This window comes from Tupaia chinensis, unplaced genomic scaffold (assembly GCF_000334495.1).
Source record: "Tupaia chinensis unplaced genomic scaffold, TupChi_1.0 Scaffold000199_1, whole genome shotgun sequence".
Classification (NCBI taxonomy): domain Eukaryota; kingdom Metazoa; phylum Chordata; class Mammalia; order Scandentia; family Tupaiidae; genus Tupaia; species Tupaia belangeri.
In genome coordinates, this window is record NW_006159674.1 from 1,592,907 (window position 1) to 1,616,230 (window position 23,324).

A 23,324-nucleotide genomic window follows, 5' to 3' on the forward strand; every position below is an offset into this window, starting at 1 on the left:
TAGGCATGCATGCACACATGCCCAGAGTGAGTTTAAGCCACTGGATCTGAGACTCGAACTGTGGTTGACTACGTGGGAGTCCAGCGACATAGCCATTATGCCAACTGCTGGTCCTGAATGCAAAAGATTTTAAAATAAGTTTTTTATGTACTCTTAAGAATTTAAAATCAAACTTATTTTCTGTTTAATTCAGTAATTAACTAGACTTGCCCCATAGTTTAAGGGACGTAATCGATTACACCTGTTTCAACTTTTGCTGTTTTTATTGGCAGTGGCTTTTGCCATCCCATATTTCTTGTGAAGCAAAAATATGAAATAAAATATGGCAAAGCATGGGAGAAATTATAATAAACATGAAAAATGGATTGTTCAGCTGAAAATATGAAATGCTTTACCTGCACATTTAGCCAGCCATGTTTCAGTAGTGTTGAAGTAATTTATTCCTGGAGTTCTATGTCAAGAAAATAAAGACAATTGCTTTCATTGGCAGGAAGAATCCAAGGTTCTTACATCCAAAGGAATAAACTTTGGAACATCAGGTGGAAGACATAAAGACAGCTTGAAAAAACCTGCTGAATCATTATGCATGGGTTCATGGAATAAAAAAGTCGAAAAGAGTATTGGTATATGAGATTGGGAAGGGTCAATGGGAATGATTTTTAACACAGAGTATAATCTGTTTTCAGAGGTCAGTGAATACTGTGATATAAAGTGTGGGTTGTCTCATTTTACTGGTGCCATTTTCCCTTCCAAACATAATAAAAAGGAAGTGATTTGAGTCAAGATATTACCGTACCTCATATTTTTTTTCTTGCAATCTAACTCAGCTCTAAAATGGTCTCTCTAGACATCCCCTTTACTCTTCAGGTTTAACAGTAGCTGTCGGGAATAAAAAGACTAGCTTTTTAGTACATTGGCCAGAATCAGAATAGTCAAATTAAGTTTCCAAGTTTAATTTGGATAGAGTTAGTACTGAAAACACTCTGGGGAAGTTGTCGGTAGAACTGAAGTGTAATTTTGGCTTTATCTTATTTGATGACTTTGAGTTTTATACAAGTCAAGGCTGTGAGCTGAATCGAAGGTAGGGCCTTGCTTATTTCACTTCATCAGCACAGGACCTAACACGGGATGAAAATGTGAACTTGCTTTTGCTCTTTTGTGAGTCTCTGAAATGAACACTTTAGATAGCTAAGTTTATATTGAAAAAGATACTGTGCAACAACACCTGTTCACGTCCCCACCTCTCACTTTTTGGGGGGGACTTTGTTTTGATTCTGAGGAACTTAGAGTAGGATTGAAGCGAGACACTCAAAATTAGGCACTGAAGGATCCCTATTTCTGGGAGTTTGGGTGAAATGTCTTTCTTCCTTCACTGGCTTCTGTGATCTTGACAGCTTTGCATGTTTGGGGGCAGTAGAAGTCCTTTAGGAGATCCATCACCCTGTTCATGAGCTAAAGAGGCCCCCTGAAAAGTGCCAGTGACTGGGATGCCCTGTGGTTTGCCCCAAGGTCTAACCAAGAACCTGGCAGGGCCTTTTACTGGGATACTGATGGGCTGGGGAAATGGAAACTTCTCGGCATTTAGGAAAAATCATGCTGAGATTTGAAGTTTCTTGACACAAATACTTGGAATGGAAAGGCCTAAGATTTTTAGTACCATTTCTGGTTTTCTACATGCTGCCCCACCTTGAATCATAAACTTGCTAAGATGAAGTTTTCTGGTTAAATTTCAGTTTTTTTTTTTTTTTCTGGAACAATTAATTATAGTTTGGGGATCTAAGGAAAATTTCCCCTTTTAATTCACTGGGAAATTGAGGGGTCATTCCATATAGTCTGTTTGTGTTTTGATGGACTTGGAATGAAGGGGCATTTCAAGGTTTTGACATAATGAGTTTGTCATGAGCGAAATAAGTGTCCTAAAGGAAGTTTCCATAATAAAATGTAATTGTTTCATGAAATTTAAACTGATGAATTCTAAGTTGTGACAGTTTCCAGTGACGAAAGGGGTTATTATCTACTTTGATGGATAGACTTTTGTAAATATCTTTAATTGTCAAAATTTCTTTTCAAAGACTTTCCTTGATATCACTAGGTTCTTTTTTGTTTGTTTGTTCTCCCCAGACCTTTGTGCTCTTGACTGCTATTTTCATTGTCCAGTGACTGTAGATGTGGTTGAGTATGGGTCTTTTTCAACTATGTTAGCCTTAGATGAAGACAGCTCAAGAGCTGGCTCATATGAGGGCCCACTGCAAGGCACTTGCTATTAGGTTTGTGTCATTAGGTTGGACATTGAACTTTTATTTTGCCTGGGTGGCTCCTCTACCTAGAGCCAACCACATTTGCCAGTTTGTTTAGAAGTTTGTTCAACTTCACTTTTTATGTTTTTTTTTTGTTTTGCTTTTTTTTTTTTTGTTTAAGCTTTACATTGATACATTCCCAAGTGAAAGAGTAAAAATGATAATTTATAGAATAAATCCCAGATAATCTTTATGTGGAAATGTGAGAGAGTAAAAATGCTAATTTGTAGAGTAAATCCCAAATAATCTGTATGTGGAAATGTGTGATTCCAATGGCTTACATCAAAGTCTGTGCCCAGTTCATTCTGTTAATGGTATGGAATTTGTGTCAGAAAATGTAAAGTGAGGAAGTTATTAGATTAGATTTTTTTCCTGCTATAACTAATTATCATCTTATAGTAACTTAAAACCACATATATGTTTATTTATTTTTTTTGGAGAGGTTTTTGCTATAGGGCACATGTGCTCTGCAGACAGACAGAGAAAGACAGAGAGACAGAAAGCGAGAAATCACCCCCCAGGGGGGATTGCCACACTACAATCCTTTCTCCTCCATTCTCCTCTTGGGGTCTTGGGCATGCACGCACACGCGCCAGGCGTGAGTTTTAAGCCACCGGGTGCAGGATGTGAACCGCGGTTGACTACATGGGAGTCCAGCGACATAGCCTTACACTAACTGCTGGTCCCAAAACAATATATATTTTTTATGTTACCATTCTGAAGGTTAAAGGTCTGAAATGGGCTCCCCTAGGGTGGAATCAAGGTTTTAGGAGGGCCATGTTCCTTCTGGGAGGTTGGAGGGGACAATCCATTTCTTTGACCTCTCTAGCTCTTAGAGGTCACCTACACCCTTTGACTTGTGGCCCCTTTCTTCATGTTCATAGCAAGCAGTGTAGCATCTTTCAGTCTTTCTCTTCTGAGATCTTTGCTTTTGCATTCATATGCCTTTCTCCCTCTGTCTTCCCACGTCACGTCACCTTCTTGTACTTTGGCCCTCCTACTTCCTTCTTAAAAGGACATGATTACATTGGGCCTGTCTTGATAATTCATGGTACTCTTCTGATCTCAAGATCCTTAACTGAGTCACTTCTGCAAAAATCTCTTTTGCTATGTAATGAGACATAGTCACAAGTTCAAGGATCATGACATGAGCGTCTTTGAAGGGGCCATTATTCAACCTACCATATATTAGAGTACAGCTTTTTATTCTTTATTTCTTTTAACTCTTGTTTTTATGTGTTTCCTTAAAATTGTCCTTGATTACAGAGACATGGACTCTGCTTGCTGTGTTTAGAGAAAAAGGTATTGCTAAAAAGACATGCATTACTGGAAAAGGTGTCTTATATTTAATTGTGAAATTTAAGTTGGTGGAAACAATTTAAATTTTAATACATACTATTTCATCGAGGGTGGAGAGAATTTCTTTGAATATTGAATCTTCCAATGAAGAGAATGTCATAGTAGGTACTTGTCCAGTGACAAGTAGTATTTGCCAAGTGACACATATAATTCTAAGTGAATGACCTGCCACGCTTGCTGAATCTTTAATTATTTTGCAAGTGTTCTGAATGGGCACGCATGTGCACACACTGCCCCTCTGTGGTCTTGCCCAGCAGCTATTTTGTTTGCCCTGGTCTTCTGGACTTCACTTTCTGGGAGTTCTTGCTCCAGCTTCTTTCTTTGTCCTGGTCATGGGGTTGTTTCCTCAGTCACCACTATTGTTCTGTCCTGCGCTTGGATCAGAGTCCCATTGGTGTCTGCCTTCGGGAAGATGCATTCTGAGGCTAGATGCTATTTGCTCTTTGTTCCATCTCTCCTTTTAGTCAAAATTCCTATTACTTACCTGAAAGGAGTACAGAATGTTCATAGAGTCACAAGACTTTGAACATAGAGAACTGGTTTTGCCCTGTATTTATAGGCTTCCATTTAGATACATAAATGATACTCAAATTCAATGACCTTTTTGATAACCTCACTTGAAGTTTTATTGTTGGCAAAGACATTCCTCCTTACTGTTTAACTTCCATGTCGTTTTGTCCTACTCTTTGTATATGCAAATGGAGAAGTGGATTAAAGTGGAATACCATGCCATCTGAAAGCCAAGTAGATTTTATATAGTCATTGCAAAGCATAAAACTGGAACAGCTCAGAAGTAAGCTGGGTTGGATGGGCCACTTGTTGACAGAACAACCTTATGTCTGGAATTGATTATGGAGAAGAATTCCTTTAGTTGCATTCGTTCTTCACTGTGAAAGGACAAGCTTACTTTTGTCTAAGTGTGCAAATAGAGATTTGTGAGGCTTTCAGAGAAAGGACTGTAATTAATCTAATGATGTGTAATTGATTGAATTTGTGTTTTCTTCTTTATTAACTTTCTCTCCTAGAACTTCTAAAATAAGCTGTGGGTGGGCAAGGATGGCACCTGCTTACCTTTGTGTTCTTATACATTGTATTTGACAGTTTTAAAATACATAAATTGAAAAGATAAGCTATTTAAATGTGTTCATTTTTATTTACAGCTGCTGCAGAAGGAAAAGGCAGAAGTGGGGAAGACTTTTTTCAAAAGGTAAGCTACTTTTTACTCTTACCTTGGTTATAAAGGGAAACTTCACTGTCTCAATAGCTACTCTAAACGCCCCTGAAAACTCTCCTTCCATATGGTAGGGAATAGATTTTAATAATTTATCTGAGAACATTCATACAAGTGAGGAAAGGGAGGGGATGTTGTATGGGGCTTAGCCATTCTCAGAAGACTCCTTCCTAAGCAAATCCAAGTTTTTGCTTGAAGACAGGGAAGCAGAATGTAAGAAGACTCAGAGGTAGAAGAATTCATCTGGCATTCATACTTCAGGCATTTGGCAGGCACATGACACATGAGGGACTCATTGGGCAAGCTGAGGTACGCTGTCATGTGGGGTCAAGTACTTTCCTTGTATGGGGCATCTTTCCTGAAGCAATTTAAATAATTAAAAAAAAATGCTGTGTTGGCCAAATAGAATAGTCCAGGTCTCCAGCTTCCCACCCATGCTTTAGGTTCGTGCTGTTGAAGTTTATGTCCTAACCTTGAAGCCCCTGCTTGGCATTATCAGATACTGGCTAATACCCAACATGTACTCAATACCTGGGCATTTTAGATTTGCCTGCCTAGAGCAAAGGTAGGCTTGCCAACAAGGGAAAGAAAAGAGAAGACAAATGGCAGAAATGAATTAGCCTTGGATTGGTTGTTTATGGTGGTACAAATAGACGCTATCTATCTGTGGAATGTTCTTTTTCCCCTTCATTGTTTTTTTTAACTCACAGATAGATGTAAAAAGCAGACCTCAGCTTTGTGTGATTCAGACATTTCAAAGGCTGAATCAAAACATGGTGTATGTAATCATAGAGACTTTCATTCTTTGAAGATTTGCTAATATTTATCACTTTTTATAGAGCCTTATGTATATTCCAGCAGTTTAAATGGAAACACATGTTCTAATCTAGGAACATGTGTGCATCCCACCAACTGTGACTTGGAATCATAGATGACTTAGTTGGTCGCAGGTTAATGAGGTCTCTGAATAACTAAATGGCAGTAATTTTCATCTCTTCCTTTTTTTTCTTTAGTTCAGTAGAAGGTGTCTTCTTGATAGACCTGTGTCTATATAGGATTTGGATATCCATCCTGGAAAAAATCCTGTAACTTAGTAAAAATCTAACATCCCAAATCGCAAATGAGTCATTTGTGATGTTTTGACCAGACAGAAGTAGACATTCTAGTTCACCTGCAGTAGAATGAAGTATTGAATTGTCCTACAGGAACTTTTGTTCACTCATATGTATTCTAGTGTCATTTAATGGCATTTGGGAAACATTTAAGAGCAAGAAATAGGCCATGCGCTACTCATTAGCATCTTTGGAAAAATCATTTTTTCCTCTCAAAGTAAGGCAAGTATGAAGGATCTGTATGCTTCTTTTATATATATGTGTGTGTGTATACACACACACACACACACACACACACACACACACACACACAGTTATTTAATTAGTTTCTTGGCAAAAAATAAATTAGAGCACCAATTCGTGTGGATAAACTCCATTTGTAAGGGCAAACACAGATGGCAGGTAGCCCTGGAGCTGAGGAACAGCTTTGATTTTTGGTAAAATTTGTGAGTCCCCAGCTTTCTGATCAATCTTGCACTTCTCAGAAATCTTGTATTTCTCCTTCTCTGTGTTGAAGATCTCACTTTCCTGGTGTCTGGGCTTCCGTAGTTTCTTTTTCTTGAAGTAAGCATTGGTAAGGTGCTTTGGGATTTTTACTTTGCTATTATCAATTTTCGTGGAGGTGGCAATGACAAATTTCTGGTGTGTTCTACGCAGTGGAACTCGATCGAGAACCAGTGGTCCAGTTATAAGTAGCAAGCCACTGCTCAGCTGCTTCAGGAAAACCACTCTCTTGCCTCTGTGGTGTTCAGTGAGGATGATCAGAATGGCCCCGGGAGTGATGCTAGCTCGCAGCTTTCTTACCTGCTGACTGAAGGTTTTTTTTTTGTCATGGCTCAACAGCTTTCGAGGCACATCTTCAGTAGGAAAATATCTAGACATTTTGTGCAGTTTAACCACCCGGGTACCACCATTCTTGTCTCCACCAACTGGTTTTGTGACAGTCACAAGAACCTTCTAGTTCTTTTTCTTTTCGATCCTGGATTTGGTGGCTGAGTATTTCCTCTTTATACATGGCTTTCCTGGAATACATGGCAGACCGGAAGTATCTGCCAATGCCCTGGACTAGGACCAGATTTCACCTGCAATGGGGCTTCTCCTTCTTGGGATTTTTAGCTTTGGGGTCACCCTTTTTAACCTTGCCACTGGCATCAGCCTTCTTGGCTTCAGGTTTCTTCTCCTTAGTATCCTGCTTTGCAGCTTTTTCACCTGCCATCTTGTATAGTGGGAAAGAGCAGGATCTGTATGCTTCTTATTGGGAAGTTTTTTGGTTTTGATTGTGGGATATGCCTGACATGCATATATTAAACCTCTTGAGCTGCATTTGAAATTTGCCTTTGCTGCTCCTGTAGCACAGTGGTTAAGTGCTATGTGTAGGGAGCCAGATCCCAATGACTGACTGTGGTTCGAGTCTCAGCTATGGGACACTGGAGACATGAAAAACACACTGCACAGGGACTAGCAGATGGCATAATGGTTACGTTGCTGGACTCCCACAGAGTTGAACGTGGTTTGAGTCCCAGACCTGGTGGCTTAAACTCACGCTGGGCTCATGTGTGTACATGCCCAAGATCCTGAGAGGAGAATGGAGGAGAAGGATTGTGGCGTGGCCATCCCCCCTGGGGATGATTTCTCTGTTTCTGTCTCTGTCTTTCTGGCTAGTGCATGTGCCCTAGGACAAACCTCTGCAAACCCCCCAAAAAACACACTGCACACATGTGCATGGGTGCTCAAAATCCTGATAGAAAGGGGAAATAGAGGGAAAAGGATTTGGCCCACTGAAGGGAGGCTTCTTACTTTCTCCTTTCCCTCTCTGCCTGGTGAGTACATTAAAAAAAAAGTTTAATTACCCTAATTATTTTATTTATTTATTTTTTTGGAGAGATTTTTGCTATAGGGCATGTGCACTCGCCAGAAAGCCAGAGAGAGACAGAGAGACAGAAAGCAAGAAATCACCCTCCCCCCCTCCAGGGGAGATAACCACGTTGCAATCCCTTCTCCTCCATTCTCTTCTCGGGATCTTGGGCACGCATGCACATGCGCCTGGTGTGGGTTTAAGCCACCGGGTCTGGAACTTGAACCATGATCGACTACATGGGAGTTCAGCAACAAAGCCATTACACCAGCTGCTGGTCTCATACCCTAATTATTTTAAAAGCATTTCCTAAGTCTAGAAACATATCTACCCACTTCATAGTGGCTCTTTCTATGGTGGGGATTAGAGGATGAGTCTGAGACTTTTATATGTTGCTTTATTTTTTGTTACTATAACTATAAATGTAAAAGTATAATAATATGTTATACTAATTATCTTCATTAAAGTTTTTGAATTAAAAAAATTAAATTTGCAGATTTAGAATAAGAATTGATAGCTTTCCACAGAGTTTACATTTCAGTAAACAGATGGTAAAATTGTTAAATATATCATCTCAAATCTGAAGCTATAGTAGTCATTCAGTTTACTATACACATAAACTTATTCATAGAATTCGACATTATTTTGTCTTCTGGAGATCAACCTGGTTTTCTGTATTCTGTTTGACCACCTGTGTTTGATATGTTTCATTTCCATGACATTCTGTTGGGTTGAAAGGATAAGATGCTACAGTAGTGAAACCCAGCAGTACAAGAGGATATCAAAAAGTTTATGGAGAAATGGAATCAAGGTATAAGTTTAAGTTGGTGCACAAAAATTTGAAATCCATGCAACATTTTTTTCATATTTTTATTTTAAAAGAGAGATGTTTGCTATAGGGCATATGTGCTCGCCAGAGAGACAGAGACAGACAGAGAGACAGAAAGTGAGAACTCACACCCAGGGGGGATGGCCATGCCACAGTCCCTTTTCCTCCTCTCAGGATACTGGACATGCATGCACACATGCCCAGCATGAGTTTCAAGCTGCCAGGTGCAGGACTTGAACTGCAGTCTACCACCTTAACCACTATGCCACTCCTGGCCCCATAATATGCATTTTTTAAGAGAGATTTTTGCTATAGGGTGTGTGCTAGCTGGAGAGGCAGAGAGAGATAGAGAGACAGAGAGTGAGAAATCACCAGGCATGCATGTACACTCATGTGCCTGGTATGAGTTTTAAGCCACCAGGTCTGGGAGTCAAACTGTGGTCGATTACGTGGGAGTCCAGCGACATAATCAGTATCTGCTGGTCCTCATAATATGCATTTTTAATGAAATTTTTCTGATGAAATTTTACGAAAAAAAAAATTGCTGTAAGGTACAAAGGCTCACCAGTGGCAAAGGGAGAGAAAGAGACAAAGAGAGAGGGAAAGTGCGAGCATGCATGTAGTCATAGACCCACTTTCCATCTGTGACCTAGTCAGGCCCTCCTAAAGACATAGCCTTCATTGCTCTGGATTTTCATGTGAGAGGTGGTGAAAATAAGGGTGGAGAGGCATGTTGGGGCTATGAGGCCTAGGCGCGGGTGTGACATATACCATCTCCTCTTGCCCCATACTGGAGAAAACTTAGTCGTGTGCATTCACCTAGCTGTAGTCATGAGGGAAGGGAGCAATGGAGAAACACTGATTTTTTTTTTTTTTTTTTTTTTTAAATAAGCACTACTTACCAAAAGCCAGATTGATGGGAAAAAAATCTCTTCTCAGAATATAATGTCTTTATGTGGTATACGCTGAAGCCTTTTGTATTAGTTTATTAAGGTTTTCACACTGTGGATTAGATGGACTACCCATGAGAAATTTATCGTCTCACAGTTCTGGATGCTGAAAGTCCAAGATCAAGGTGTAAGCAAGGTTGGTTCCTTCTGAGCTGTGAGAGAGAATCTGTTTCATGACCTTATTCTAGCTTCTGGAGGTTTGCTGGTGATTTTTGGTTGACCTTTGCTAAAGAAGGATCGCCCTGATCCTTGTCTTCTTCACGTTCTCCCTGCATGTGCTTCTCTGCGTCCCACGTTCCCTCTTTTACAGGAGCACCAATTGTATTGGATTAGTGACCCACTCGACTCTGAGATGGACTCATCTCATTATTATGCCATGACTCTGTTTCTGAATAAGATCACATTCTGAAGTTTTGGGGGTTTGAGGACTTCAACATGTGAATGTTTTAGAGAACACAGCTGAACCTATAACAGACGAGGAAATGGTTGTTTAGGTGGAAAAATACTATAATTAGAAAATGATACTATAAAAACTATACTAAAACTGTTATCACATTTTAGTATTCAATTTGACATATAGATTTCAACCACCTAGTCATTTGTAATAAATTTCTTATCATAAGTAATTTCTAAATTGTCTAGAATGAATACAATTTGACATGCAAAAAGAGAGAAAAGTGATCTATAACCCTACTGTGAAAGAAAACTACTGTATTTATATACTCTTAGACCTTTTTATGTGTATGAAAAGTACATCTAAAGTAATTTTTGATATTCTATGATTGGTTGGAGGGACTGCAAATTAAGCTGTTGGTGTGGGATATATCTCAAGTGTTTTTCTATGTTGAAACTGCAGCGTTTCCAGTTATTATATATACATTCTATTCTTTGGCTCAAACTCATGAAGGGAGAGCATGGATATCACCTTATCAGTTTTCTCTCTAGTTTTTTATCTATTCTCAATGGCAGCTTTCTAATTGAGACACATGGAAACAATCTTTCGGAGCTTTTTTTCCCCCCAGTTCTTTGGGCAGTTGTTCATGACTTACTCACTGTCTGTCTTGCTTCCTTTTAATCAGTTATTTATTTATTTTTTTCCTCTTGTGAAATGACGATGGCCAGATCTTGGAGGGGAAAATGTGTTACAGTATGTGAGGTGGGAATGGGTACAGCGATTGTATTACAGATGTGACTCATCAAAGTGAAATGCTTTAGAGATCCGTAATCCTAAGAGCTGAGGAAGACAGAATCCAGTCAGCATCATAATTACTGAAAGCCAGGCGTTCCATTGCATTGGGCTGTGTGCAGTATTTCTCCTTAAAGTATGCATCATGTATTTTAAGTGTAAGGGCATTTTACTACTTTTAAAGTACATTGGATATTTATTTGGCTTGCCACAAGAGGTATCAGTAAGATCAACATACCTGAGAGACTGGTGGCTTATATGGTATATTTTTATCATTCTGAAACTCTCCACTTCTGGCATTTTGAGATGGAAAGTAGCAAGTGTCATCTTCTTGGGAATATTGGTGGGAGCAATATTTGGCTCCTTCTGTGGCTCAACATGAGCATGTGCAGAGGCGTTAGGTAGAATCTCTTTGGATCCTTTGACTGGAGGGCAGCAGAGATGATAAATTGCTTCTGTTTTCTCCACTGGCCATTAGTTTGTGTCTGTTGAATGGATTGTATTTCTTAGTAACAAAATAAGCTTTGGTTTAATTATTTAAAAGTCAGTTCAATGAACTATGCCCATGTATGTACTTTTTATAATGCTGAGTGAGTTCTTATGCTTAAACATAAAAAAAGCTTAATTGTGTTTGGCCCTGTAGCCTAGTGGTTAAGAGAGCCAGATCTCACATAGCCAATCATAATTTGAGTTCTGGCCCTGATGGCTTGAGAAACACCCCAGGCATGTGTGCATTTATGCCCCAAATCCTGCCAGGGTGGAGTAATGGTGGAAAAAGGATTGTACATGACTGAGCCCCATTGGGGAATACCTCCTCTCTTCCTCCTTCCTCCCTTTTCTCCCTCTCGTCTTCCTTGCCTCCCTCACCTCTGTCTGGTGAGTATATACACCTTCTGGCATGTATGAAGAAAAGTCAAATTTGATTTAAATAAAATTAGGATATTTTAAAGCTCTACCTTTAGTATTTGTTTTAAGAAGTAATACATTTATATAAATCACAGATTTACAAATATGTATATATAGTGAAGAGTAAGAATCAATTCAATTTTTGCATCTTTTGATTTTTCTCTTTGTCTTCCTCACAAGTCTAATAGTTAAGAGTTAGTGAGAAGGACCAACAGATAGTATAATGGTTATGTAATGGATGCCCATGCAGTTGACTGCAGTCCGAGTCCCGGGCCTTGTGGCTTAAAACTCACGCAAGGTGTGTGTGCATGTGTGCCCAAAATCCAGAGAGGAGAACAGAGGAGAAGAGATTGTGGAGTGGCCATCCTCTGTGGGGGGGATTTCTTGCTTTCTCTCTGTCTGTCTTTGTCTCTCTGGTGAACGCATGCAAAAATATATAGCAAAAAAATTCTCAAAAAAAAAAAAGTAAGAAAAGATTTAGTAAAAAAGACTAAGTGACTTACTCATCATTCACACACACACACAATAAGAAGCTACCCCCATGGTCATGTTGTAATCTATTTTCCTCCATTTATCCCCCTTTCAGGGTATTTGGACATGCATGTGCACACTTCTAGCGTATTACACAAGCCATTGAATGGGGACTTGAACCACACAGTCAGCCATGTGGGATCAAGCTGCCTTAACTGCCTCACCACTGGTTGGCCTTGGAATTCTTTGAAAGTGTATGCTTTAATTATAATGAATGTAACCTAATTTATATTATAATTTTCTTAGGCAAATAATTGTAGATCAAGATATAATGAAAATTAGGACCAGTAGTTGGCGTAATGGTTATGTCGCTGGACTCCATGTAGTTGACCACGGTTTGAGTCCTGGACCCAGTGGCTTAAACTCATGCCAGTTGCATGTGCATGCCTACCCAAGATCCTGAGAGGAGAATGGAGGAGAAGGGATCATGGCATGGCCATCCCCTTTGGGGCGGGGGTGATTTCTCACTTTCCATCTCTGTGTCTCTCTGTTTTGCAGCAAGTGCACATGCCCTATAGCATAAACCTCTCAAAAAAAAAAAAAAAGGAAAATTTAGTCATTATAATGACCTCTTCTAAGCTCAAAGCATTAGATGATATAGAAAATGAACTGAGTTAATAAAAATAGATTTTGTTGAAAGAGTCACAAGGCGGGATTCTGGATTACTGATTTGCAGTGCACCCAGGGTGTAGTAACATGGAAAATTCCATTTAAGGGATGTTTGTTTGTTTGTTTGTTTGTTCTTACTACTGTCCTACAGGGCAAAGAGAATAATGGCTGAAATAACTTGAGGTTGCCAATGGATTTATAAATTGTTGCCCCTTTATAAAACATGCAATTTTTTTTTTGTAAAAGTAGCCTAAAAAGCTGTTCATTCTTCCTGTCAAGTACTGACATTTGTTCAGAACCACCTAAAACAGCTATTAAGACAAAGTGGGCCTTAGATGTATACATGGCGGATCATTGTTAGGTAGTGCTAAGTTTTTAGAGACTTAGAAAATGTTCATCCCCTTCTCCAGTTTTTTCCATCTATTTGCCTTTGTTATGCCATTTGAAGGTATAAAGATTTTTGCAGATAGTTTTTACTCTGTACCTTTTAAAATTCAGCCTAAAGATATTTAATTTCTTCTTTATCCTATGACTTAGTTTCCAGAGCTTTACCATTCTCATCATGTTTTGTAGCAAGACCAAAGTCTCATTGTAAAAGTGGCTACAATGGCTGGGTCCAGAGTTTTAGATACAACCTGACCAGTACAATTATAGGGAGGCCATGGTATCTGGAGTATTGGTCTGACTCAGAAACACCTGAGAATGATTATAAGCTTCAGGCACTGTTGAACTGGCTACAGAAAGGTAGAAATGACATTCTTTGCCCTTTGTAACTCAACTGAAGATTAAACGTTGGCTGTCATTGCTAGGTATCCAGTATACTTCCCGATTTCAGACTGGCAGGTAAAGACCTCCATCAACATAGCTCACATGTGCATCTGAGCTCAGTCTAAGCTCTTGACCTGACACTTAGCTTGGAATCCATGAGGCAGATGCAGTGGCCAGAGTATGAAGGCGTGGGAAGCATTCATTACTCTTAAAGATTTCACATGGTTTAGACACTGACGTGATGTGAGGTCTCCTGTGTGATTTTCCTTCATTACTCAGGTTACCTGGGGGAGGGACTCAGCCACCGTGATGGTCCATAAGGTGATGGACTGCTGCAGTGCCGTTTAGTCTGACTCAAGTGACATTTAATAAGAGACTGGAAGCTTTCCCGATTTAAAATGGGTTTGCATAAGAATCAATACAATTGAAAGATGGATGTGGTGGTGTCACCTTCTTCTAGACAAAGATGTTGCTGACTATTACATAAAATGGTCTTAGAACTGGTTTTTGTCCCCCAATATGGATAGCCAGTTGGTGGTAGCTAGGACTTTAATAGTGTTTCTTCAACTGTATACTTGAAGTTGTTAATAAAAGAGAAATGCTTTTCTCTAAATCGGCAGTATCATGGTGCCCTCTTTGGTGGCAGTGCTTCTATTGTGAGAAAAGTCCTACTTAAAGTTGCAAGTTTTGCTAAGATGGGCTTGGAATTAGGGCCGTGGTGACATATTTAAGGGAGTATTTTACGATATAAATTTGCCTCTGACCAAAAGGGTAAAGGCAAATTAATACAGTAAAATAAATGATCTAGATTTTATAGTCTTGTGTTTTGTTAAAACAGTCAGACTTCAAAATCACATTAACATTGGTTGTTCTACGCTTGTACCTCTGATATTTTACTATTTTAAATTCTGTCTAGGAGACTTACAGTAATGATTTGCTGTTCTCACACAAATCAATCCTTCCTTCCAGTTTCAGATTCTGTTTTTTAAAGAATAGTCTTTTTTTTTTTTTTTTACTTCATGTGTTAGCAAGTTTTAGACCGAATATGTTGCTTTAGAATTCATCTCATTTAGCTAATTTAACTCTCCTTGCTTTTGTCTCTGAGTAGTTCTTTTTTTTTTTTGTTTTGTTTTGTTTTACTTGTAAGAGGGTGCATGCACTTGCTGGAGGAAGATAGAGAGAAAGGGAGAGGGAGAGAGAGAGAGAAAGGGAGAAAGGGAGAAAGCATCTCCTCCATTGGAGATGGCCATGCCACAATCTCTTCTCTTCTGTTTCTTTCTCCTTTTGGGAATTTTCGGGTATACACATATGTGTGCCTGGCATATTTCTTAAACTGCTGGGCCTGGGTCATGTAAGATCCACCTGCCTTAACCACCATGCCAGGGGCTAACCCTCTTGAGTGTTACTTCTTTACGGTTGACATGATTATGGTTCCTGCCTTCCCACCTGAGGAAGGAGAGGAGCAGGTCTTGTTTTGCACCACCTGATTCTGCTTCCCAGATCTGCTGACCACAGGGGATTGGGCCAAGATGTGGCCACAGGAACGTGACCTGAGTGACAGGTTCTAGAAACTCCCGAGCCAGGCTTGTGTAGTGAATTATTGAACTAAGACTCACAGTGACTGTGGGAACAGGCGGGGAAGGTCAAGATGCAGAATGGGGAAGGAGAAGCCAGCATGACCTCTTTGGGCTAGAAAACTGGAGTTCTGAGGGTAAAGGGGCTGTGAGTCAATGGGGGGAAGGCCATCCCAAGGGACCCTGGACCAAAAGGCAGCAGATGTCCTAGAATGGGAGGTGCTCTGCCTAGAGCTGGTATGGTGTGAGATGCTTCTCAAGTTCTGTCTATAGCCGTTCTTGGGACTCCTTCCTTTCAGGAAACTCTACAAGGCCCAAATCTAGAAACAGTCAAAAAACACACAATAGGCATTCAGTTTCTAGAATATTTGCCTAAGTGTCTTTTCTTCAGAGGGTATATGCACTCATGCTTCAGTAACATTTGGTTTGTGTGGAGTAATTTAACCCCTCAACAAGAGGCTCAAATTAAATTGTATCTTACGGGGAGTAGTGAATACTGTTTAAATAAGACACAGGACTTTTCTCCAGATCTCTCATTTTTAATACATAGTTAGCAGCAATACCATGTTTTTTTTTTTAATTTTTATTTATTTTTTCTTTTTTGGTGTGTGTGTGTGTGTGTGTGTGTGTGTGTAGAGGTTTTTGTCTTAGGGCGTGTGTGCTCGCCAGAGAGATAAAGACAGAATCAGTGAGAGGGAAAGTGAGAAATCATCCTCCTGGGGGATGGCCATGCCACAATCCCTTCTCCTCCCAGGATCTTGGGCACTCACACACTTGCACCTAGCATGAGTTTCAAGCTACCAGGTCCAGGACTTGAATTGTGGTGAGCCATGTGGGAGTCCTACAATGTAACTGCTATGCCATCTCCTGGCCCTAGCAATACCATGGGTGTTTTCTTTTCTTTTCTTTTTAAAAAGATTTGTTTATTTATTTCATGAATGAGAGAGAAACAGGGACAAAGAGACAGCACTGCAACAGGGTCTCGATGCTACTATGCACCCCCAGCTTCAGCCAGCTGGGAGCAGGGGCACGCCAATGTCTGACATAATCAGGGAGGTCTCTGGACATGGACTGGCAACCTCCCCACATGGGTCAGCCTCACATTGTCATGTTTTGTTGTTGTGCCAAATGTCTAGCTCCCACATTTGTATTTTGAAATGGTGGATCACACTCTACCAATATGCAATGTATGTATTGTATAGGAATAATATTCTTGTTCAAGGTGTTTCTTTTTACTACTCATTTGTGGTGTTACTTGAGGATTACAGGATCATTGCTGTTAATAATCTTAGGGGGAAAAAGCAACTTCTATCTTGCTTATTTTCAAAAAAGGTGCTGTTAGGGACTTTTATCCTACCTATCAGGATTCCCTCTTCCTGCTTGGCCATTGGTGTTAATACTGTTTTCACCAATATTGTACTTTTTGTTGGAAGTTTATAGCCAGCCAACATTCAGACAGGTTAGTACAGCATGTCAATATTTTCTGTTTTTCTTAATCATGGTTAAGGAGAACACTTTGTTACTCTGTGCCTTTCTAAGTAACATGATCCTTGAATTAAATTATTATACATCCTGAATGCTTCTCTCTCATTTTGTATGTTTAGCGTTTGTGGCTTGTCTAAAGCTAGCTCTTTTGCAGTTTTTTTTGTTTGTTTGCTTTTCTTTTCTTTTTAAATTTCTTTGGATGTAAATTCCTTCCTGAAAGGAGATATCTTTGGCATTTTAGGTGGTAGAAAAATAAATTTTATTATCTTTGTTTTTTCCATTCCTTTTTTCTTTCTTTTCTTGGTGAAATCCAAATGGTCTAGAAGTGTCAGCCTTTTCTTTGGACTCCCAGCATTTAGTATTTTGCCACTTTCGATGACCATCTAATCATGCACATGTTTTGTTTTTTAACGGTTGAAATGATGATAGGTGGAGAACGAGAGAATTTTGCCAGAGATGAAAATGTTCTCTTTCTTCAGTCCACTGTTGATTACTTTTCTTGAAAGAAGAAGAAAAAACAAAAAACCAAAAACCCCAGGTTCAATTCCCATGTGCCCCTTTACTGTGGAATTACCAGGAAACCTTAATCCCTGTGAATAGGAAAGTTTTAAGCTCCTTTCGTTTGGAGCTATTTTCTTTTCTTTTTTGTTCTTTAAAGATTTATTTATCCACCTATTTATTTGTTGTGATTTTCAAGCCTCTGGGTCTGGGACCTGAACTGCAGTTGGCCATGTGGGAATCCAGTGCCTTACCCAGCACGCCATGTGACCCTGGAGCTGTTTCCTGAAATGGCACTTCTTCCTGGTGTATTTTCCTGTGGAGTGTGATAGGACAGTGTCTGAATTCCTATGAAGTCAGTAGGAAGTGCTGCAGGAAAAGAAGCTTGTGGTGTATCCCTGACTGGTGGATTTGGAGAGCCTAAGCTTTTCTTGGCTTCAGTCAGTATGTCAAGAGGGAGTATTAAGAAAAGTACAGAAATAATATTTTGTAGTGCTTAATTGGAACATGGATGTTTCTTCTCACTTGAGTATCACTTTATGTTCCTTTTCATACCTTAACGATATGACAGGCTGCCTCTTAATCTGGGAATCCAGAAGCTCTACAGCTTTCGTCTAGGTTCCATGGGAATACCAAAGGAGTACTTTTGACTTTCAAAGAACTTTTAATCTGAAGGGAAACGATGTTTATAAAGAGGGATTACAGTGGGGCCCGCAGATGTGTAGTGATTACATTGCTGAACTCCCACATGGCCAACCACCATTTGAGTCCTGGACCTGGTGGCTTGAAACGCAGGCTGGCGCTTGTGCATGCGTGCCCAAGATCCAGGAAGGAGAGTGGAGGAGAAGGAATTGCAGTGTGGCCTTCCCCCTCACCCCTGGGGAGTGATTTCTGACTTCCCCTCTCACTGTTTCTCTCTGTCTTTCTCTGGTGAGCACATGGGTCCCAAGGCAAATACCTCTTAAAAAAAGAGCGGGGGATTGGAGCAAGTGATTGTGTGCAGACTCCACAGACATGCTAAAAAGGCTGTGAAAGACTTCCCAGCCTCCCCCTGAGTCAGACACTGTGCCAGGTGCAGGACTGTAAAGGAATGGCAGCCCTGTGGCTCCTGTCCTCAAGAGGGTCACATTCCAGAGGAGTGGCAAGAGCTTATAATAGAAAACATAGATAGCTTATAATAGAAGACTTGATTTTTTTTTTCCTACTCTGAGGAATCAAGGCAGGCTTCCCTGAAGAGAAAGTGTGTGAGTAGGGCTTTGAGGGATAGATAAAAAGAGTATAATTAGTTTGTTGGGTAACATGAGGAAAGGCTTTGAGGTTAAGAAGTCCTTCAGATCTGTGATTTCATGACTTGAATGCCTTAATGAAGATAAAATGGAAAGGCATTTCCAGCAGAAGAACCACGTGAGTGTCTTTGCAAGGTAGAAGGAACAGGAGAGATCATTTCTGTCATATGGCTAAGGACGGATGAATTGAAAGTGATGTGTATCATGATATCACTTCATCTAGTTATTCACAAATTCTTCAATAGAAGATTGAGAGGATGAGTTGAAGGACTTGGAATCCATCCAGGTGAAAGTTAGGAGATCATATTTTTATATTTGTTATCTACTCAAAGATGGTAAAAAAAAAAAAAAACCCTATAGGACCAAATATTTTGCAATACAGTTTGCTTTGTAGCCTCTGACTTCATTAGTGCTGGGTTTAGGGATATATTATCTTTTTCTTCCTACTATCTTCTTGGGTAGTAAATGCTTTCCCAGAGAGATTAACATTTAACTATGCTTTGAAACATGAGTTTTTATCCAGTGTGATATCTTTGTTACATTTTGGATAATAAGATTGCCAAGTTCAGAATGATAGCTATAAAATGGTATTATTTAACTCAGTTCTTAACCTTCTGTGTTAGGCAGTTTTAAAAAATATATTTTCCAGAGAAACAGTTGAAAGTTTTGGCTTTGGAGTTGACTTCTGGCTGTGTTTTATGAAAATCAAAGTAAGACTTCTGAGAAATAAATACAAATGATTCAAATTTGGCAAGTAATAGAAAATTTGGTTCTATTTGTATAAAATTAAAGATTCCCTTAAAGAAATCATTGGCTATCAACTTAGCATGCTCTTGTATTAGCATTAAACCACCAGTATAATGATGAATAAGTACAGAGGAGGGCAGGCCAAGAATTTTTGAGATCCAGTATTATATGCAGAATAAACATAGCCAATTCTCAATTTTTCAGAGGAGGATTTTCTAGTTGAGTTATTAACTGGAATTCATGGTCCCTTCTCCTTTTCTCTACTTCTACCATTAAGCATTTCAGCTAGTAGTAAATTCTTTAAAGATGTTTTTTGAACTATTTATTTCATTTTATTTATTTATTTATTAACTATGACTATTATTATTATTATTCAGTTTGATCACAGAGAGGCAGAGAGAAAGGGAGAGAAGGAGAGTGAGAAAGCAAACCTCCAGGTCCAGGACTCGAACCATGGTCGGCCATGTGGAAGTCCAGTGCCTTCACCACCACACCACTTGCCAGCCCTGAGCAATAAATTCTTAATCTAGAACAATATTCTTAACCTATGGTGCAGCTTGGTCTTAGGAGTTTTAAAAAACTATCGATGTCCCAAGTAGAGGTTCTGATGAAATTGTTGTGAAGGTATGGATAGTCATTACTATTTTTTTAAAAGGCTTCTAAGATGACTTTAATATGCATATGAGGTTGGTAACCATTGCTGTGAATTATGAATAAGTGCAAAGAGAAATTGTGAATTCACCTTGGTCTTCACTGCTGATAAAAGGGAAGGAATTATATATATCTTGTGTCAGTGCGTTTAACTATTACTGATGGGTTTAACTTTTGTTCTATTTCACTGTCTTGAAACTTAATGTCCATGGTATTATTTTGAGAAGATATATTGTGAAAAACTAGTTTTTCCTATGTTAATAAATATCATATAAAACAGTTTCCATAGGGGATCAGCAGATGGCCTAGCAGTTACGTTGTTGGAATCCCACATGATCTACCATGGTTTGAGTCTTGGACTCGGTGGCTTGAAAATCACATTAGGCATGTGTGTGTGTATGTGTGTGTGTGTGCGTGTCCAAGATCCCGGGAGGAGAATGGAAGAGAAGGGGTTACAGAGTAGCCACCCCCACTGGGGGACAATTTGTCACTTTCTCTCTCCCAATTTCTGTCTGTCTCTGGTGAGCACACGCACCCTAAGACAAAAACTTCTGCAAAAAAATGATTGGATTGTTGGAAAAGTCATGACGTATTTTTCTGTTTTTCTATAAAAAAATGTGTCATGACTTTGCCAATGACCCAATACATGAAGTTTTTAATGTATTAGTTATTTACATTTTATGTATTTGTTGCAGGAGTATGTACTATGTAGCACTTCCCAATATAATTTGGTGCAATCCTTTTTACCTCCTTTGGTAGAAACTCTAATCTACAGAATAAAATAATCCGTGAATCATCTAGAAATTCCTTTTTCTCACCGACCAAGCTTTGTGTTAGGGCTGGGTTGATGTAGATACACTAAGGACATTTTCTCAAAAAGTTCCTCAGTGAGACTCAAGGTAGGAGTAAGAATATAAATTCAAGATACACAGTTCTTTCCCAAAGCACACTGTTATCATTTTACATCCATATCAGAATCTGTTTGGCATCTTCCCTGTTTCCAGAGTAAAGCTAAATGTCCACCTTTGGCGCTGAGTGTCCTTACTATCTGTTCCTTCCTGTTTACCTTTCTCTCCCACTGCTATTCAATGCAGTCCCTCCCTGCATCAACCAGTGGTTTGTTTCCTCCTCCCCCTCTTCTCCCCTTCTTTCTTTCCTTCTGACATTTTCTCTCTAGGGTGCGTGTGCTCTCTAGAGAGACAGACAGAAAGTGAGAAGTCACCCCGGGGGTGGGGGTGGGGTGGGGAATGACCACACTAGAATCCTTTCTTCTCCATTCTCTTCTCAGGATTTTGGGCACATGTACACCTATGTCTGGCATGTTTCAAGCCACCAGGTCTGGGACTCGAACAGTGGTCAACCACATAGGAGTCCAGTGACATAAGCTGCCTGCTTGCCCCATTCTTTCTTTCTTTTTTTAAGTTTATATTTTTCTTCCATGAGCAAGATAGACACACACACACACACACACACACACACACAAGAAGAGAGAGAGACTGAGAGAGAGAGCAAGCATACACCCCCAGCTGATGTCATGATCCACCTCTAGGGTCATCTTTCCCCAGATCATGGGCATGCATGTGCCCAGTGTTTGCAGCAAGGTCCCTGAATATGAACCTGGAGCCTTCCCGTGTGGGTTGCCTCACAGTGTTGTGTTTTACCATCACACCGCTGTCTAGCCCCCATGATCATCCCTTAATGGTTGTATGTGAAAATATCTCTTCAACTACAAAGTCTTTGTCTTCCTTGAATTTCTGATCCCTTCCAGTAGTTGTGTAGCTGAAGATCATTATTTGGTGGGTTCTCTGGGCTGGCCCAACCCATGTTGGCAGTTCCTGTTTCATTATATAATTATATTTACATATCTGGATCACTTTCAATTTTATTAAGAAGTCAATTTTGGGGGTTGGCACGTGGCATGGTGGCCACCATGGCTTGAGTTCTGGACCTGGAGGTTTGCTTTCCTACTTTCCCTTTCTATCTCTCTCTGGTCAAATTAAACAAATATAATGATGATGATAAATAAAGTAATTCTTAAAAAAAAAAAAGTCAATTTTCAGGCCATAAGATGGCATGGTGGTTAAGGCAACTGGATCCCACATGGCCCACTGTGCAGTCTGAGTCCCCGGACTAGTGGCTTGAGAAATAAGGCCAGGCAGGTGAGAATCCATGCCCAAGATCCTGAGAGGAGACTGAAGAAGAAGGGATTGTGACATGGCCTCCTCCCACACCTTCCGGGTGTGTTCTCTCACTTTCTCTCTGTCTCTGATGAGCACACAAGCTCTCTCTATATAAAAATAAATAAATAAAACAAAAAAAGAAGAGAGAAAAAAACTTTTCCTGCGTTGTTCTGTTCTTTTGAGTTGATATAGTAGTAGTCTGTTACAGTTTCTGAACTCAGATTCAGAAACTCACAAATTGCTCCACCTGTATGGCTGGGCTAACTAACTTCCTAGAATCAGTGGTATCGTAGGACTGGAAGGGACCTTAGACATTTCCTAGGTTGGTGTATAGACAAGGAAAACAAGGACTAGCGAATTGAAGTAGTTAAGTGATAGTACTACCTAATAATTGTTGACATCTGGGGAAGAAACCCAGTTTACCCTTCTGTTTCCTACGCTGATTATATCTGTTAAAAATACATTTTTTAAAAGAAAAATAGAAATTTCACATTCATCTTTCTTGCTAATGGGAAAATACAGAAAATTAGATATTGTTCCTTAAGTCAGTAAGAGAGAGTGTGTCTGGTCCTGTGCTCCCACAGCCCCCAACACACAGCACACATACGATGCGTTGGAAGTTCTTAGGGAGCTACTGTCTGAAGTGGCCCTGAGAAGGAGCTTTTTAAAACTGGAATGTTTGGAGGTGATTGTGATGTGCATTCCTACATACATGTGTCACTGTTTGGTCTTCTTCCCGCCACTCTTCTGTTTTCATGGCCACCTGTCATCTTCAACTGACCACTGAGTGAAGCAAATAAGAGATATTAGGACTTACAGGGAATACTGAACTGGGGGCCACGAGGTCTGTTTGAGTCCCAGCAGTCACCAGCTGAGCCTCAGTTCTCTTACAAAAGGGAATCCTCATAGAACTGGTGTTAAAATCAGTTGAAACAGTGCACGCCAACATGCAGTATAGTCAGTAAAGCACTGAACAAATGCAGGTCATGGTTAGATTCTTCAGTTTCTTCTTCCAGATGGAGGGCAGGCTGCAGGGCGTTAGCGCAGGATGAGGCTCCCGGACTTGTCTGCTTGGGAAAAACCACACAGCTGTATAATATTTCTAGCAGCTCAAGTTCAGAGTTGAGTGATTGCAGTTTTTGCGTGGAGATACTGCATTCTTATCCTTGCATGGGGAAAAGATTCCATTTGTTGACTTGATTTTATTCAAATATGTATTTTGCATTTTAGATTAAAAGGGTTTTTTTTTTTTTTCCTTCATGTAGTGGTA

The 23,324-nt window shown here is 39.8% G+C and overlaps 1 protein-coding gene across 1 annotated transcript in view; it reads left to right on the forward strand.

Annotated features, from left to right (window-relative positions):
* Positions 1-23,324, forward strand: part of BICC1 (BicC family RNA binding protein 1) — a 333,194-nt gene that overhangs the window by 130,627 nt on the left and 179,243 nt on the right. The window contains exon 4 of the mRNA XM_006147081.3: positions 4,817-4,863. Coding sequence (XP_006147143.1) covers positions 4,817-4,863 — 47 coding nt within the window. The remainder of the gene's footprint in view (positions 1-4,816; positions 4,864-23,324) is intronic.